Raw genomic sequence first — 18,452 nt, forward strand, 5'->3', positions numbered from 1 at the left:
TTTTAGGTGTGTTTTTGGGTGTGCTGCACTGGTTAACTTCTTATAAAATTTGTCATTTTGCAGGTGCTATTAATAGCACGCCTAAGCCATTTTGTGTGTGTTAGGAGGTGTGCGCGTGCTATTGCACGCCTCTCCTGAAAATCATATATCATATACTTAAATTAACTTTATTATTTGATATTAAGCAAAAAGTACTTTTTAAATACATAAGGCATTGTCATATATTAAGTATTCCCTATCATATGAAAATGTTAATGTTTTCACCCCTGTTTTAGTTTTAATCTAGATCAAATCTTGAAATTTTTTCCATTAATGCCAACCATGGTTGTGCTTCAGAGACTATATTTAGGCAAATAGTTCGCCTAAAAATTTTCTTGATATGTCACTGTTTTCCCTGCCTTTTTGGTTTTACAAAGATTTGACACATCCAGTTGTCATTAAGACTGCCTGGGGGTAAAATATGTATTTAAAGTAGAGGACGCTGTGCTGTAGTGTGGTTTTTATCTTATGCTATACATTATTCTTATGTATATAGAGATAACGTTTAATTAAAACCTAATTCATGCAAAATTTGATGGCAATATGAAATCCTCATACCATGTAAGTTTTTGTTTTGTTTTTTAAGTTTTTAATAATGCTTTGATAAAATATTAGAACTTATGTGTTATATGTAAAATTCTTATTTTTTTTTTTTTAGGCAGGAGACAGTGATACAAGGTTTGTATTTTTAATCCTTATTGATTTTGAAGGCTATTTTCACTTTCATTTTATGTGGAAGAGACTGGAAAGAAACAGAAAAGCATCCGAACATGCATACCTAAAATGTTTATGTCACTGCACAGAAAATTTCTTATCTTGTCCTGGCAAAGTAAATTGAGTTCAACTTTTTCTTTGTGTTGTGTACAGAAACGACAAGTAGAAAATTAGTTAGCCAATCAGAATATTTCATTTCGTGAGAATTGCGCAAAGTGTATTTACTATCTGTGTTAAAATGTGCGCAATATTATAAAGTGGAAATTACTAGCAGAAAAAGTTCTGTTCTGTTTCTGTCCATTTCGTTTCGTTCCCCAGAAAACATTTTGAAGTGGAAAATAGGCTTTAATCATTTGACAGTTTCAAATTTATATATGGTTTTCATCTTTATGTTTGACCTGATGAGTATTTACAAAAAGCTTCATATTTTATTGTACATTTAATGTTCTTAATAAAATGTTACTATGCCGAACAATTTTTCTATAATATGTGTTCAAAATAGCGGAGAATTGTAAGTATTCTAGTTAAGTTTTAGGAAATGAATAGTATATATAAGATATTAGTTTTAAATTACTGTACAGAGTGCTCTTTTGTATAACCAGAGCTAAAATATATAATGGGTGAAAAGAAAAACTGTCATAAGCTCAATAAGCTAAATAAAAATATACTTTTATGTATATAAAGGTGAACATGGCAAAACTTTTGTTCGGAAATGGTTTATTTAACTACAAAAAAAATACAAAAAATAAAAGAAAAAAGTATAAATTTAAATAAAAAAATGCCCTCTTTTTCATCTTCTTTTTCAAAAATGATAGGTAATTACCTATCTTTACTGTGGTAGTCACATTTCTCATGGCTAAAAATGTCAAAATAATAAAAGTCAAAAAATTAAAAAATGTACAAGCCAATCTGTTTACAAAAAGAGTTATAAAAAAATTTCAATACAATAATAAAAAAATTTGCCCCGAAATGACAAAGTTGAACTAATATGGCTTTTTTTTCTTGGTACCATAATTAATTATATATCTGTTTCTTTTGTTCAAAAATATACATGTATAAGGGTTAGCAACAACTCTTCTAAAATTCAGGGTATATTACCAACAACTTTTTAAAGTATATCTTCTCCTGGGACCACTTCAAAGTATTTTTATTGTATTTCGGTTGACTGTGTAAAATGCTATGGATCTTTATTGTCAGCTTTGCTATTAACACCACAAGTCTTCTTAATTTATAACTTAAAATATTGCTCCAGTCTGCATTATCCTGTCAAAACATTTCTAAATCATTAGATTTGTTTAAGTAGCCACTGTGGGATAGGATTTTCCCTTTTTAAAACAGAAATTTTCTAATTTTACGGGGTGTTTATATTTAGTGAACCACCGAAGAAGGTGATTAAATTTCGTAACTATGCCCCGAAAGATGATCAACTGAAAACGAAGAAATTGGAGAAAATAAAGCCAAAAGATGGTATCAAAACTGCTTCTTTTTTAAACTATTTTGTCTTGTGCATAATATACAAATAATGAATTTAATTTTCTATTTTTTTGTTGTTGTAGTCTCAGAAGAGCTTACTGAGCATCTGAAAAAAGCAAAACCTGAAAAAATTGAGGAAGTGGTTAGTATATCTTTGTTTGGACAGTCGATTTAAACTGTATTCTTAAGTCCGAAGAGTTATAGTTATGAGGAATGTCGAGTAGATATAGAGTGTGTACCTGAGCTGCCGAACAAAACTGAGAATCATATTGATGAGCAAAGTAGATCTTCTTATATAATATATAATATAACTTACACGGATTATACTCACCGTCATGATTGGAGCATTCTCTGTTGAGAATGAAAAATATATACAGATGTGCCATGAAAGATATTCATCTTTGAAAAATGAAAATAATTGAGTTAGTATGATTTCTTACACTTTGTTATCAGGAGAAGTGCTACAATTGAAATTAACCCAAGAATAGAGACTGTATAATGAGGATTTTTTCTGATGCCTTATTTTCCTCTTTTTTTAGGATTTAACAACTCTTGCACCAAGAAAACCAGATTGGTAAGTTATAGGTTGTATAACTTAAATATTGGAAATAAACCGAAAGATTTTTATTTTTTACAAAGATGTCATCAAATTGGCATCTTTTCAGTTAATGAAACTACCGAGTAAAACCAGATCGGATAAACAGTGATTTGTATTGTTTAACTTTTATATTTTTATTGTTAATGTTAAATTACACTGCCCTTCCCCCATCATATCGTAAAAATAAATAGAGCTATCCCTTTCAGTGCGGAAGGTCATTAGAAAAGAGAATATAAATTGTGAATCGTTCCTTAGTGTAAATTGACCCTTAGTGTGAATCTTTCCTTTCTGATTACTATTCAGTATGGTTGACATTTTTGGCGATTGTGTAGTTGGTTGGTTGCTATACTTGCATGATCTACGGTCTACTTTGCGGTACCCTAGAGAGGCTTACTGCGTTAATAATCACAATAAATCTTTTTTTAGGGATTTGAAGAGGGACATAGCGAAGAAATTAGAGAAATTAGAAAAACGAACACAAAAGGCTATTGTCGACCTAATACGTAAGTGAAAACTGTTTTTACATACACCTCTACGATAATTCAATTGTACATGCGTTCCTATGGCTCTCCATCGTTTTACAATATCCGATATTGTAAAATCAAGGAGGTAACAAGCATTTTTTTATAAGAGTTTGTTAGAGCGTGTTTTTTTCAGTTTTCAATTTTTTCCAGATTTTCAGGAAACGTTAACAATAATAAGATACAACTTATGTGTACTTTTCATTATAAACAAAACGCGGCAAGAAAAGTTATCACGAAAGAACGTGTTTTCTCCTTATAAAAGCGTGATGTTTAACTCCTCCGATTGTAGAGTAAGCTCCGATGAAGTGTTAATTTTCCCGAATTATCGTAAAAGTGTATTGCCATGTAGCCTTCGATGCTAAAAAAATGGGATGCCATTTCACGACTTGTAACCTTTGTTTCTTCAAACTTTAAATACTGCATATTAAGCGAGAACTGAAAGTTAATTAATTCAAAAACCTTAGGTATGTTGAATTCGAAAAGGACTAGCCAAGTTTTCAGGGTAAATAAAAGATGTATTAATATTAAAAACATATTTTTCAAGGAGATAAAAAATAAGTAAATTTATAGTAATGAAACAAATCGAAGGAAAGAGTGATATTAGGTTGTTAAGGGTTAAAATAACTATTAAATACGTGAGTGAAAAACAACAACGCTTTTTAACGCACTAGGAGCGTATATGCTTAACCGCTGAAATACTTTAACAGTTTTTGGTTTTAAAATGGTGTTTTTATTGAAATGAGGTACGATAAATCTAATACTTTCAGGTGTACCTCTGTGGTGGTCAAAATTTTGTTGTTAAGTATAAATTAGTCCATTTTGGTTATCAATTTGAACAGTAAAATCATAAGGATTTCATTCGTTTCCAGTACTTTTGTACTTACAATGATTAAGGTTGTTCTGGGCTTTTTATAATTCTTCAGTTCTAAAGTGTATCAGAGGGGTGCGCTTTATGGAGAGGTATGCTGCTTTTAAATTGGATAACCTCGTTCCGGGGCCTTATCCGAGACATCATTATAAAAAATTTGGGAAAAACCCTCGGAACAAGGTTAGGAAGTTACATACAGGACACTAAAAGTATTTTAAAATTTAGAGAAATATAATGACTCGTTAAAAAGCAATTCTAATTGCTATAAACTTTTGTTATTGGATATTAAAAATCTGTGTTCATTAAAATGTTGATTATTTCCCGTGTGCGGAAGCGATCGTTCGTGTAATTATTTTAATTAAACGAAGCTTAACAGCGCTTTTTTTATTCCCTGCTTCTACCATCCCGTTTTTCAAATTGATTATCTAACACTATATCATGTCTGTTATTTGTATTCTTTTGGAAAGCTTTTGGTTAACTTCCACTTTTAGTTTAATAGCGTCTCTTTCTACTTACGTGTGTGCTATTTTTAATTTTTTCACGACGTCAGATAAGTCTGTCAGTAGTCTTTTGTAATGATATAATTTATTGTCTTGACGTCAATCGAAAAGTGGTTGTGTGCAGCTTTTAGCGGCATGAAGACTGAAATGTTTTAAAATGGCCGGACAAAATTTTGTTTAAAAAAATGAAAAATGAAATTAATGCTACCATAATGAGAAGTGAGGTGCGTAGAGAATGTTATGTTGTTCTTTTTCACGTTCACCGCATTACAATGTCTTTGTGCAAAAGATTACAAGATTTTTAACAAGGTTTTTTTAAAAAAATCATTCTGCTAATAATTGTAAACTTAAACTCTCGATATTAGAGTGCGAGCAGTCCCGTGTAACTATTTTTATTTCTTAGATGCTTATAAGATTTTATAAGATTGACAGGTGAATGATAGGGGAAGGTCAAAACATTAACGTTTGGCTACAAAGAAACACGCACCAAATTTATTTTATCACTATATTTTTTCTTTTTGTACACATTCTGTTTACTTCACGCTACTCCTATATAAACAAACTGAAGTGCAAGAGTGTTCAAAGAAGTGTGATATGTTACTACTAAACTATAAAGTGCTTCACGCAAAGTTATTTATTTTTTGTTTTTTGTTTTTCTTCTAAAATAGTTAGTGCATCTGCTTTTTGTTATGCAAATATCGCAGCTCGTCAGCCATTTACATCAGGTCCATTTATATCAGGTCCATTTTGCCAGGTCCAATTTCATGCCATTTGCCGATTTGAATGCTATCAGAAATTTTCTTTATTTTTGGCCTTCGAGTTTGTTCTTTTCGGAGTTCATCAACTTTTGCGCTACCTTTCGCTCGTGGCCGCTTGGGCTGGGTCGATTGGTGTTGAGTTGCGATTCTCTCTTCGAGCGTCCTTTTCTTGTCTGAGGCTGTGTGTATTTCGTGTCGAAGTTAAAGTAGTCGTATTCGTCGAAATATTTCTCCATTGCCGTATTTGCCGTAAACAGATTCTGTCTTCTTACTTGAACTTTCATATTTTTTCTGCAAAACTTTCCCTACCATTAACTGTTTAAACTTTGCGTTGTTTTGTTTTTATTCAGCGATATAAAAATACACCAATGTTTACATTAATGATTAATCTCATTGGACGATCATCAATTAACAATGTGATTGGTTAACAAATTTTATTCTCGAATCTTCATTGGTTGTGTTTATAATTTGTTGTAATAAATTATAGCGTCATTCAAGCAGCTGTGTTTATATACATTCTTTAGAGACACGGCCAGCTGAAATGAGCAAATAGAGCCGTTGTTTCTAAAAACGTGTGCAAAATAATTTGCAAAGTTTGCAGTGAAAAAAACAAACTCAATACTGTCACATGCTATCACAAAAAAATTAAAATCGATAGATGCTTTTTGCCATAAACACTAACAAAAAATTTACGCCTTTTTCCAGCTTAATTTGTAACCTAGGTTTTAAACATCAAAGAGGATCATTACCAGACCTTTTAGAAATATCATTCTTTTGATGTCATTACTATAACCACACGAAAAAACCAAAATCATTACACTTCTTCTTCTGTCGTAATTACGACGCCGAAAGTATTCGCATTTTCCGTCGTTTTGGTTTCACTATGGTTTTATGATTCGCTACTAAGCAGTAGGCTTTTCATCTCTTGATTGATCAAATCATTTGTTTCAATTTCTACTAGAAAATGTTTAATTAGAAATCATTAGAATGCCAAAATTATGACAAGATTATTCGCTTCTGCCAATTCCACCCCGATACTATCTTAGACCTCTAAATAAAGGGTTGGTTTTTTTTTATTAAAATGAGTGTAGAAAAAAAGGTATTTTAGGCCATAATGTTCTTAATTGGATTTTTATTTCTATATTACATGTTTTTCTTTATAAAAAATTGGTGTCTATAACTACTGCATCCCACGTATCTATATTATAATACCCGTATACGTCTGTCCGTGCGTCTGTCTGTCACGCAAAATGGTAGCTTAGCTGCGCAAGTAGCGACACGCACGCAATATGCGGTATAACAAGGACGGGCTAACCCGTGGATTTTTCCACGGGCTAACGACTAGTTTAAATATATTGTTTAACGCTGAGAAATTGCTTGCAGTTTGTTGAAATTATGATATTTTGTTGCAGGAGAGCGATTGACACCTGAAGACGATTTAGCGTCAGCGGTCAATGCAGTCACTGAAAACGGATAAGCAGAAAATTGGAATTATATGCTTAAAGAGTCAAGATTTTGGAAAGAAAATGGTTTACGTTGGTTCTAATGTCGTGCAAAATAATACGGCGAAAAAAATTCAACTTGGTGGCTGTACCAGACTAAAGGTTTTGGTGTGTACAAAATATAAATATCTATGTAATTCTATGCTCGACAAAAATATTTGTCTTAAAATATATACATTTTAAAGTGTGTTTTTATAAATGTGTTTTTATTTTATCTACAAGGTTGTGTTTGTGTGTCAGCGTGTCATGTCCACTTATTTTTGTCCGTTCTGAGTAACTCAAACTTTATCTTAGATTTATGTTGCTGCTTTAAGGTTAATTTATCAAGTTTCATTGCATCCAAGGGCGTTTTCTTTTTTAGAAATATATTAGAATGGTTTTTATGGCCATATGCGATATGCGATAATGTAACCCATTAAAGCAACCCAAAAAGTGACTTTTGCAATCGTTTTGGTGTAACGTTGATGATGCTATGTGAGCAGCTTCAGTCATTTTTCATGACGAATTCAGGAACATTGTTCTAATTCCTGTTTGACATATCATTAGGTAAATGAATTCGTTAACTTTTAACTTCTCCCTGACGTGATACTTCCTGGTACAAACGATTTCTTCGAATCTTCAAGCTCTTCGATATGTTGTTTATCTTCCGCAACATCTGCACCGCTACTGTGTTTGTTTGTTAGCTTAGACGTCTCAATGGCGGTGGACATGTTAAAAGACTTCGAACTAGGTAGCGTTCGTTTTCTAGCTTGGTCATCGCGGTAGCCAACTCTTGATTTTTTGTAGTCATCAGGCTCCTCGTCATCATCTTTTTCATCGTCATCATCATCATCACGGTCATCATCCTGAATAAATAGAAAGGGAAGCACGTAAATTTATGGTTTGATTTTAGAACAAGGGTAATGCTACTCGGGATAGTAAGAGCCCAGGTTAAACTGTGCATTTATTTCCGCAGCTATCCTATCGGCATATTATAAATTATTTATGTGTTGAGGTTTGCTAAATGGGATCATTTTTCGTGGTTTCCTGACCTTTATCTATTTTTATGGAAATAAAACTCGAAAATAAAACCATTTTTAAGCCTCTCTGAGCAAGAACTTTACTTGGCAATTTTTCGTACTTTTTGCTGTAATGGAACAGTGTGTTGATCCGACAAAAATTCTTGATACATTATACTCCGATCAGCGAAACATTTGACGTTGTTTTTTTTTACAAATGTATTGAATTTCTTTCTCTTATAAGTTTGCCTTCGAAATAAAAAAAATTTGCAAATATTTCTGTTCGTTAAGTGCCTTAACTGCGAACTGAAAGTTACAGTCAAATCCTTCATATAGCCGAGCTTTCTAAGAATAGCCTCGTTTTCAAAAAAATTATTTTCTTTAAATCTAAATAAAATCCCACCAGAATATTGTATGGCTCTGAATCTCCTTATTTGAAGAGCATAGAACCATTATAAAATTGTGGATGACGTCATAGTTATTATAATTTATGAAATTCGAGAAAGGTGTATTAAGTCGGTAATTTTTTGCGACTATCAAAGACAGCAGATTTTTACTGCTATTGTATTTCCCTATACTTCATTAAATATAAATATGCAGGAATATATCAGCTATTCCGGTTAAATGGAATTAAACTAGCTGGAACACAAAAACTTTTCTGTTTTTCGCCAAACCTACTTCAGTAAAATTGGTAATAATAAAACGTAAAATGTATTGCGATTATAATATGCGGCAAAAATAGATGTTAAAAAATCAACCACGATGGAGTGCAAGAGCTTACCTCCTCTTCGTCATCATCAGGTGCTTCGTGATATTTATGTCGATGGTGGCGACGTTGGGGTTCTTCTTCTTCGTCGTCATATTCTGGACCTACATGAAAACACAAAAATAATAAACCATTTTCGTTGGGGTTTACTTGCATTTGGTTCTTACGACGTGTATTCTTTTAGGGTTAAAAAAAACGCCCTTTTAACACCAGTTCTTGCCGCAAAAATCATTTTCTTTGTTGATAGAAAATTTCTTTGCTTTTAAAACATCAACATACCTTCCTCTCTTTCTGGTCCTTCTTCAGGCCCCTCATATTCTTGTGGAGGTTCTTGTTGGGGTAGAGGGGCATTTTGAGGACGTTCGTTAATCGATCCATAAGGATCTGAAAAGCTATGAGTATGTTGGTATCTGGCGGGTTCATACTGTTTCATCGGTGGCGGTACGTACTCGGTGTTGGGTGCTTCGACTGGAGGCTCTCTTGTAGTTTCGGAAGAATACAGTTTATCTTGAGCTGCAGCCACTTGTTCTTCCATATGTGTTGCCTTATCAAGTAAAGCTTTGTTCTCAGGATCATTTACGTCAAGATTACTCCCTATGTTCTTGTTTGAGGTATCTCGATCTGATGCATGCGCAAAAACATCATTTGATTTTTTCGGTTCGGCAGTTTTGGATTTGTTTCCATTTTGGTCTTTATTTAGTACTACCTTATCGCCTTTCGTTTCGACGAGCGGTAGGTTTACGCTGGGATTGGAAGCGTGTTGCGCCATTGCTTTTTCGACAATTTTACGGTTCCGATCTTCTTGACTGCCTTTACTGCCGTCCTTGCCGCCATCTTTGCTTGTGTCAGCTGAATCTGCCTTGCTTTCGTTTCCCATAATATCGGCCAACGCATTGGTTAAGTATTCATCAATTTTATCAGCGGGCGGACCTCCCTTCTTTTCCCCTTTATCATGCGTTGAGTTTGACAGTGGTGTTATACCTGCAGGTAATGCTGCTTCTAGAAGTTTTTTCTTTTGCTTTTCATTGTTTGAGATATCTGCCATATCTTCTTGTATAGCTTGGGCAATGACTTTCAATGTCTCTTCTTGACTTTTTGTTTTTTTATTTCCACTCAAATCATCCAGTTTAGCAGTCGATGGCAGACCAACATCATAAACTTTTTTTACTTCTTCGTTTAATTTTGGATCCTCTAATTCGATTTGGTGCTCCTTTTTATCAATCATACCCATGGTAAAACCTTTATGTTTGCCATCGTTAGCGTCATCCGTACTTATTTTCGATACTTTTTTGCTATGTATGCCTGATAGTGCCACGCCCGGATGACTGTCATCCCGTTTCACGTTTTGGGCGGAGGCTTCAAATTCTGGAGTTGACTGAATAAAGTTTTTGACTTCTAAAATTTGATCACTTGTTTCTTGTTTTTCGTAGTCATTAGCAAGTACGTACAGCTCTTTGACTTTTTCAGCTAATTCATGTTTGGCAATTTCGTATTTTTGCCGTGCTAATTTCGCTTCTTGAAGTCTTTGTACAGCGTCTTGTTGTTTCTTGAGCGTTAAAACGTTTTCTAAGGATTTCACTTGCGAATTGCTGTCGTCATTGGTTTCCGTCGTGTTGCTTTTATTTTCCGTGTCTGTTTTAGCCTTGTCATCGTTGTTTGTGTTTTTCACCTGATCATTGTTCGCAGCAGTAGAGGTATTCGCGTTCTCGGAACCTAAAACAATGGTTTCAGTTTTATTGCTCACTTCAGCTGGTTTATCATCATTTGTTACAGCTTCTGCGTCGTTCTTTGTTCCATTTGTCCATTTTTCAGTTACATCCTTTTTCTCGTTATTTTTATTAGCCTCAAGCGTTTCATTTCGACGTTTTAAAATCTTTTTCAGTAAAGCTACGTACGGATTACTTCGTTTTTTCGATTTCTCCGGACTATCTGGTGCAGTTACTTTCGAAGTACTATCAGAGTCTTTGTTTTGTTTCGCAACTTCAGATTTGACAGCACCTTTTGTGTTTTGACTGTCCTCGTCTGTTATTAATTTCTCCATGACAGAATCTGCTTGATTTTCTCCAGTAGAGTTATGATTAATGTATGTCATTGCTTCGTTTGCAACATCAGCATGAGCTCGAGGTGTTGGAAAGTCCGATTTTTTTAAATTACTTATTTTAGTATTATCAGCAATATGGCTATTTAGAGAAGATAACAGAGCTGATATCTTTTCAGAATTAGGTTTGTTTTTGTCTTTTTCTAAAGCAATATATCGCATTAGGATTTTGGCGGCTTTAAATGCTCTCTCAGCCTTGCTAATAGAAGATGTTCTAGAATCAACGGATGCAAACTCCATCCCGATTTTACCGGTTTGACCGATTAAAGCCGCTTTGAGAGATATTTTATCCGTCTTTGTGATGTACTGGGGTTTGACAAGTTGAAAATCTTCGCTATCATCATCTACAGTATCTGAAACAGCTTGATCTACTAAGGATGCAAAATTTGAAGGGTGCAATGGTATCTCATCTCGTTTTTGTTGTGTCGTATGTTTTTGTAAAAATCTCTTCAAGATATCTAACCCTTCTTTGCTGTGCGCGATATCTGTTAAACTTTTCTTTGCGTCGTTATATGTCATTAGTGTTCTTTTTACATTTTCTGACAAGGTGTACATTTGCTTAAATTGTTTTAGTAATGATGCTGCATGCTTGATACGTTGGACCGTTCTAGAGTCAATAGTCGTTAACACCTCATCTCGTCGACGATGATCCATGGAATGCAACGCATCTGTTAATGCTTTTTTCAATTTCTCGCGTTTCGCAATATCATTAGCTTTTGCGAAATACATCCAAGAGTTCGAAAATTTTTGTATGTAAGATTTACTGAACAGTCGTTGACTCGCATGACCGTCCTTCTCCTGGGTGTTGTTTTTCGGTGTAATAACTGTTTGTATTGATTTGTCAGTCACAGGCGTGATTCTTTTGGACGGAGTGTCTATACTGCAAGCACCTCGAGAGACCACTAAAAATAAAGAATGTATTTGTCACACGAGTTAATTTTGTGTTAACGAACGAAATATTTTATAGCTGAGATAGCAAATGTTATATATTTCTAGAGATTTCAGTGAATTTTCCACAGGCTATAAAATAGCAAATGCAATATCTTTCTAGCGATTTCAGTGGATTTTCCACAGGCTAAAGACTAGTCTTTGTTTTAATAGCCGCGTTTGTCTGTTCACAGGAAAAGAGTCGTTTTCGCGCACGAAATATAAAATACGACATACGTACGATGTCATTTTAAATATGATGCGAAACGGTGTTTAACTTTTCGACGAACGAAAATGCTTGGGGATATAAAATCTATAATTATTAAGGTTAGCACCAGTGTGAATAATTTTAACCATTGGAAGCGCTTAGAGTTGTTACAGACGTAATGGCCACCCAGTCTCGTCCTAAAGGCTTCTTTTTCGCTTTCTGATATGTGGCGTATCAAAAAGCTAAAAAAGAAGCATTTTGGAGGAAGTTGAATGAGAAATATAATGGTATAAATGAATTTTGCTATGTTTTAAACTTCAATTCGATTTCAAAGAATTTTATGGCCTTCTCACCTACAATTTAGCATTGTTAAAGCGAGTTACTGGCCATCCAGTCTCTATAACTGAATGAGGCACAAGATTGAGTGGTCATGAGCAATGACCACCTAGGTAGCATGTCGGTATAACGGACGCCAATCAACTTTTAATTTGTCTGCGCGTCAACATAGTCTTTCCGATCGACAAAATTGATGTTTCTTTCGTTTAACCTAGTCTATTTGCTATGTTTTCACCAGAAACTGAAACAAGGTATGTGAAAGCGTTGTAAACATATATCAACAATGAGCATAAATAGAGTGAAGGATGTACACCACCCTCGTCCTTAGGGTTTTTTGCTTTCTTTTGCTTCATAAAGGCAAAGAACCCTGTGGACGAGGGTTGTATGCACACAAAACACTTGATGCGTTTCGTTGTCAGTTCAAGGACTCAGAATTTTAATTGATTAATGGAAGATATGTTTCAGAAAAAAAAATTACTTTTCGCGAATTAATATTTAAAGCATTTCGCGGGATTACTTTTGCGAATGAGAGCATTTCGAAGATTTTTATGGACTAATTTTGGCAAAAAAGCTAAGCATAACCATTTTTACCTTGCAATATGCAAAACACCACCAACACAGAAGACCACCTCTTCTTTCGCACCATTTCTAATCTCAACCTTTAAATGTGTAAATTTTTCACGCCGGCATTTTTCTTTGTATATTTGCACTTTTTTCGATAAAAATTAACCATGTTTTCGGCATTGTTTAGAAGGTTTGTACCTTGTTATGTTATTTGTGAACATATTCATACAGAATGAGATCAGTTTTCATTTAAAAATGCTAGATTCCAGACTCTTTTTTATGAGAAGAAATTTATGCTCAAAATGTGCAACACTCGCCTGGGTATTTTTTGATCTAAATTTCAATCTCGATATCTTTGAGCATTTATTGATATGTGTGAAACTGATATTAAAAATGTAATATAAAGGAAATTCAAAATGCCGTTTTTACAGACGTGTTTCAGCACGGAATTGGTCAGGGTTTAAGCATTTTAACAGCAATATCAACAACTTTAAGCATTTGCTTCTTTCAGTCAAACACTGATTTTGAGAGGTCCAATTCCACTACTTGACAAACACGTTGTTTCAAAGGTTAATTTAAAATCAAAGATAAAAGACTATGGTATGCAATGAAGCATATTTTTAAACAAGGCAAAATGAGAAAAAAGACGAAAAGAAAAGAAAAACAGCATTTTCAGTTTATTGATAAATTATTTTTGAGAATTTCTGTTGAGCAATTTAAAGTTTGTTATTTACATTTTATAGCTACATAAATACATAACTGGAATAAAAAAAATTAACAAAAGTAAATATAAACCCTAAATAAAAAACCCTGCACCCAAAACCCTCCACCCAGGTCAATCACTACTGAGGATCAAAAGACAACCGCCACCAAAACACACACACAACTAAAAATGTCTCCAGGGTTGAATAGAGCCACTCAGGGAGAAACGGCGATTATCTCTTAAAGTTTCCCTAGAAATTATGCTGAAAAAATAAATCAGGGTTTCCACTCATTTTGCAATTAAATTTCCAAGGACGTTTAAAAAACTTTAGGATGATGATTTTAGCTGTTTTTTAGGAGATTTTTTCGATTGGCGGAGAAAACACAGGCGCTTTTTCCGAGTTTTCACAAAAAGTCAAGAAATTTCAGGATTAGTTAGGAGGACTTTTTCAGGATATTCAGGAGGAGTGGAAAGCCTGAAATCTTATGGATTAACAAACTTTGCTCATCTACATTATGTATAAGCTTTTAAAAAACAAAAGAAAATAAACAAAAAAATTAAGCAAGAAAATTTAATATTTGCTTCACATAAATATTCCTTCCAGAGGAAAACAAATAGTATTTAAAATTAACGTGTTGGACGAAAAAGAAAAACAAAGAAATAAAAGAAATAAACAAAAAGACAACAAAAAACTGCACCTGGAATTTTAAATATTAAAATTATATACAAGTATCGTAAGTCATATTTGTTTTCATTTTTTAAATTTAAGTTTACAGTCAAAAGATATGTATATAGTGTATAAACAGCAAAGAAAATACCATCAACAATAAACAACAGATGGTATAAAACGATATTTCTCCACGAAATGTTTGAATCATGCGAACTTCATCGCAGGTTAAAATTTATGCTGAATGGAGAAAGAGATAAATTTTTATCAATTAGTAAATACAACTAGTCACTTTAAAAAGAATAAATATGAATCATTCAATTTAAAAGCTGAATAAAAAACACCACAATAAATAAATACATTTTAACTACGTAATTCTGGGGAGCACCCCTACCCCCACTCCACCATCGTGCATGCCCATCTCCGTCACAGAGGTCCACTGGTTAGCCCATGGATCATAAGTTTCAATAGTACTTAAATTGGAAGCACCATTGTAGCCGCCGACTGCATAAATTTTTCCACCTAACGTCACAGCCGACACTCTACTTCGACGTTGCGTCATGGATGCTACATAAACCCATGCATTACTGTAAGCGTCGTAGAATTCAACGGAACTCAAAAACGAAGAGCTGTCGTAACCACCGCACGCGTATATTCTGTTGTTAAGAACAGTTAAGCCTAATCGACACCGTCGAGACGACATTGGAGCGACGGCACGCCATTGCCGTAATGTACTGTCGTATGATTCGACAGAGGAAAATATCGTTAAACCATCATGTCCACCGGCACAATACAATTTACCTAGAATATAAATACCAAACATAGAGACTTTTCCTAATTGGATGTGCAGGGACGGGTTTTTTTCTAGCACATGCTTTCAGGAAACACTTTTACAAAGTTTAAAAGGGAGTGTTTTGCTTTAACCTTTTTCACTAACTCAGTCATACATACATATGGGACGAAGAAAAATAAACAAGTCTTCCTTTTACCGTTTAAAGCAGTGACACCTGCAGCACTTCTTAGTGTTGACATGGATGCAACAAATTTCCACTGATTCATTTCAGGATCATAACATTCCACACTGTTTAAAGAAGAATTGCCATCATACCCACCCACCACATAGATTTTATTTCCAAGCACAGCAGCACCGACAGCACTTCGTCGGATGTTCATGGGACATATTTTTTTCCAGCTGAAAATATAAAGTACAGGTTGTAACCATGTTGGATCTAGTGTAACTTTTTGTTTTAAAAATGCTTAATTAATATGATTGCCAGCTTAGCTATATTTTCTCAAACAAATTTATCTCTCTATATATAAAATATCTTCATCTAAAACAAAAACATAAACAATGTACACGTCTTTTATAAGAACCAGAAATTAGGTTGGCTTTTTTCCTCAATTTTATTTGTTTTAAATAGCAAGAACACAATTGCAAAATCTATTTATGGAGAAGAAGAGAAATTTTCTCTAAAACTTATATGTTTATTGAAGAAAATTGGGTGTTTTTTTACCTCTATAATAGTGTTCATAAAAAATGGAGCCAATATGGATATTTTTGCAGGTCTTTTTTTCATTTTTTTATTTTTAGTAAAATCTGAGGTTTGTCTTCTTAAAAAAAGTGTGTACACATAATCCAATAATTGCTACCAAAACACCATGCATTAGGAAAGTATACTAATGCATTAAGTAAATTCCGTTGGCTTTTTATTGGTTTTTGTTTACTTAATACAAAAAAGATGTCAATTATAAAATATATATATATTTATTTCTTTTTTGACATCAAAGTGGAAGGCAGAATTTTTTTGTAGAAACTGTATTTTAAAGAATTGTTGAATATGCTTTATAAAAAATGTCACAAGGGACGACATATACCTGTTAGTATTTGAATCGTATCGCTCAACATCGTTAAGCCTAACATTTCCATCAAAACCCCCAATTGCATACAACTTGTTGTCTAAAATAGCCACACCTACACGACTTCTCCGAACTGCCATTGGTAGAACTGGGATCCATTTACCTGATATTGTATCATATTTTTCCACAGTTGATAGTGATTCTCCACATGATGTTAAACCACCAACAATATAAATAAGGCCAGCTGCATCACTACATCTCCTTGGCAAAGTGCGAGCACTTTTTAATTGTTTTCTTCTTTCTGGCATCAGCATATAATCTTTTGCTTCATCAATGAGATCCCTACATTTGATATCACCATGGATAATATCTTCAGATAAGACACGGTCACTTAAATATTGAGGTGACAAAAGAGGCAAGCGAACATGACAGAGTAAATCATGTAATTGTTGCGAACGGTATTTAGTATCTGTTTTAATCCACGACAAAACAGCTTCAAATATTTGCTCCTCTGAACGTACATTTAAATCATCTTTTTTAATAAGTTCTATGAGATCTTTAGGTTCCAATTGTAAAAAGTCATCAGACTGAGCAACATCAACAAAGTTTTTTTCCAAAAATGAATTAGCAGCATCTAAAAGTTCTTCACATGAGAAAGTATCTGCAAGAGATTTTACCGTTAAGCAATTTTCTGGATGTAGCTTTTTCATAAGAAAATTTACACAAGCATCTTTCACACAGATAATTTGCAACATAGAAGCACCAGACAGCAAATTGTGCACATTGTCAACCTTAATGAACAAGTTTTCACCATACATAAAATTTACTAGTGCTTTTAGTGAGTCAGCATCCATTCCATGAATAACTATTTCTTTAGAGTCACTTTCTAACATACTGTTAGTAAACATAGCATTGAAGTATGGCGTCGTTGCTGCAAGAACTACTTTATGCGCTTTAACTTTTTGACCTTCCACATTTAAAACAACATCGCATAATAATTCGTCTCTTCTGAGCTGTGCCAAAGACTTTATAGTGCTATTTAATATGTCAGGTCTTAAAGAAAGACTAAACACTTCCGACTCTGGCGGGTCAATAGTGTTTGGAAAGTCATTCTTTCCAATATTTGGAGGTGAAATAATGTTGCGAACTTCCATCACTTTTTGAAATCGTCAGCCATCTTTGTTTTGCCTAGTGCCTATCAGAAATGGCCTTCATACTATAATCAAATTATTTCAACCAAGTAATACACTAAACAAAAATATTCTCCAACCTTTCGACAGCCATAGGATAAGTTTTTTTCTAAAATATTTTATTAAACTTTAAACAACTTTATTTGTACCAATTTTTACGCATCAAAAAATCTCTTTCGTTCGTAAATTTTCACACAAGGAACTAGCGTACTTTGCACAAGGAGCAAAAAAAGAAAAAATAGCAAAATTGCTATTGAAAATATTATTTCTGTTTGTCTGTTCAGTATTCATATTTACTGTGGAAAGTTTATCATTTCTTTAACATGATAGTTTAGCAGGCGACGTTTCGGGAGATCCTTCTCCCATCATCGGGCAGCATCAGCAAAAATGCTGTAGACAAAATACAGATGCGTTGAAAACGCCTTTTTAAATAGTTTTTTTTGTTCAATATTTTGCGTAAAAGCTTCTTCAAAGCTATTTTGCACCACTCAAACATTGCTAAATCAAGCGCTGACACTTTGCATGTTTAGGTTGTTTAACGTCGCAAGAAGTTTTGACTTCAGGGCGAAATTCAAGCCTCATTTGTTTTTTAAATACCTTCTTTGTATATTTTCCCCCGTATGTATGTGAAAGAACAATCGAAGCGCTGTATTTCCGTGTACATACAACCGATATTTTCAAGAAAACGCTCGCCAAAAATACACCTTATTTTTGAAAGAAAATTGCCGGTACAAATATATACCTCTAAATCTGCCCCTGCATAGTAAGTGGTAAATGCAGTGTTTTCTATTTTGGTCTTGCACACTACATACAGACATTGACAGTTGTATGCTTAACAGAGAGAATATACCTTCTGAAAACGCAGCAAATATTGCATCTTTAATGTTGTCTTCGCAACCTATATATCCTGGTAAAGTGAAAATGTTTCTTGCAGCCTATGGATGCGGATCATTGACTCGGGTGCTGTTTAACAATTTCGAGAAATCTTTAAAAGCGCTATTTTTTTAAATAATAATGCACACAAATATCTTTTACTCACGGTACGTTTTTATAGGAATAATTATTTCTTATGTTTCTGGTACATCTTTCTAAATTATAGTTTGTGGAAATGGAAGACCGAGCAGTCGGTAAAAAATTTCGCAGGTAATAATTTTCACTGCCC

The 18,452-nt window shown here is 33.8% G+C and overlaps 3 protein-coding genes across 3 annotated transcripts; 1 reads left to right on the forward strand and 2 right to left on the reverse strand.

Moving 5' to 3' along the window:
- Window positions 1-465: 465 nt before the first annotated feature.
- Window positions 466-7,175, forward strand: LOC130621438 (coiled-coil domain-containing protein 12-like). Its single transcript, XM_057436723.1, has 7 exons — window positions 466-600; window positions 698-717; window positions 2,126-2,220; window positions 2,310-2,368; window positions 2,766-2,800; window positions 3,251-3,327; window positions 6,887-7,175. The coding sequence occupies exons 1-7, from the start codon at window positions 583-585 to the stop codon at window positions 6,949-6,951; spliced, it is 369 nt and encodes a 122-aa protein (XP_057292706.1). The 5' UTR covers window positions 466-582; the 3' UTR covers window positions 6,952-7,175.
- On the reverse strand, window positions 7,060-13,395 carry LOC130621435 (glutamic acid-rich protein-like). The gene is made up of 4 exons (XM_057436721.1): window positions 12,901-13,395; window positions 9,020-11,740; window positions 8,756-8,844; window positions 7,060-7,821 (listed from the first exon to the last, which is right to left on the reverse strand). The coding sequence occupies exons 1-4, from the start codon at window positions 12,953-12,955 to the stop codon at window positions 7,543-7,545; spliced, it is 3,144 nt and encodes a 1,047-aa protein (XP_057292704.1). The 5' UTR covers window positions 12,956-13,395; the 3' UTR covers window positions 7,060-7,542.
- A 147-nt stretch (window positions 13,396-13,542) lies between these two features.
- LOC130621437 (kelch-like protein 18) lies at window positions 13,543-17,309 on the reverse strand. Its single transcript, XM_057436722.1, has 3 exons — window positions 16,119-17,309; window positions 15,233-15,435; window positions 13,543-15,044 (listed from the first exon to the last, which is right to left on the reverse strand). Exons 1-3 carry the CDS (start codon window positions 17,252-17,254, stop codon window positions 14,611-14,613), a joined length of 1,773 nt encoding a protein of 590 aa, XP_057292705.1. The 5' UTR covers window positions 17,255-17,309; the 3' UTR covers window positions 13,543-14,610.
- Window positions 17,310-18,452: the final 1,143 nt, after the last annotated feature.

Source organism: Hydractinia symbiolongicarpus, chromosome 12 (assembly GCF_029227915.1).
Source record: "Hydractinia symbiolongicarpus strain clone_291-10 chromosome 12, HSymV2.1, whole genome shotgun sequence".
Taxonomy (NCBI): domain Eukaryota; kingdom Metazoa; phylum Cnidaria; class Hydrozoa; order Anthoathecata; family Hydractiniidae; genus Hydractinia; species Hydractinia symbiolongicarpus.

Bases quoted from the DNA above. Each gene is read 5' to 3' on its own strand.
- LOC130621437 (XM_057436722.1), bottom strand. From the start codon at position 17,254: ATGGAAGTTCGCAACATTATTTCACCTCCAAATATTGGAAAGAATGAC. The intron at 15,436-16,118 runs GTATATGTCGTC...TTATATTTTCAG, and splicing joins TACGATTCAAATACTAACAG to CTGGAAAAAAATATGTCCCA. The intron at 15,045-15,232 runs GTAAAAGGAAGA...TTTATATTCTAG, and splicing joins AGGTGTCACTGCTTTAAACG to GTAAATTGTATTGTGCCGGT.
- LOC130621438 (XM_057436723.1), top strand. The intron at 2,221-2,309 runs GTATCAAAACTG...TTGTTGTTGTAG, and splicing joins GAAAATAAAGCCAAAAGATG to TCTCAGAAGAGCTTACTGAG. The intron at 3,328-6,886 runs GTAAGTGAAAAC...ATTTTGTTGCAG, and splicing joins GGCTATTGTCGACCTAATAC to GAGAGCGATTGACACCTGAA.
- LOC130621435 (XM_057436721.1), bottom strand. From the start codon at position 12,955: ATGGTGCGAAAGAAGAGGTGGTCTTCTGTGTTGGTGGTGTTTTGCATA. The intron at 11,741-12,900 runs GTAAAAATGGTT...CTTTATTTTTAG, and splicing joins GGTGTTTTGCATATTGCAAG to TGGTCTCTCGAGGTGCTTGC. The intron at 7,822-8,755 runs GTAAGCTCTTGC...CTATTTATTCAG, and splicing joins CTGATGATGACGAAGAGGAG to GATGATGACCGTGATGATGA.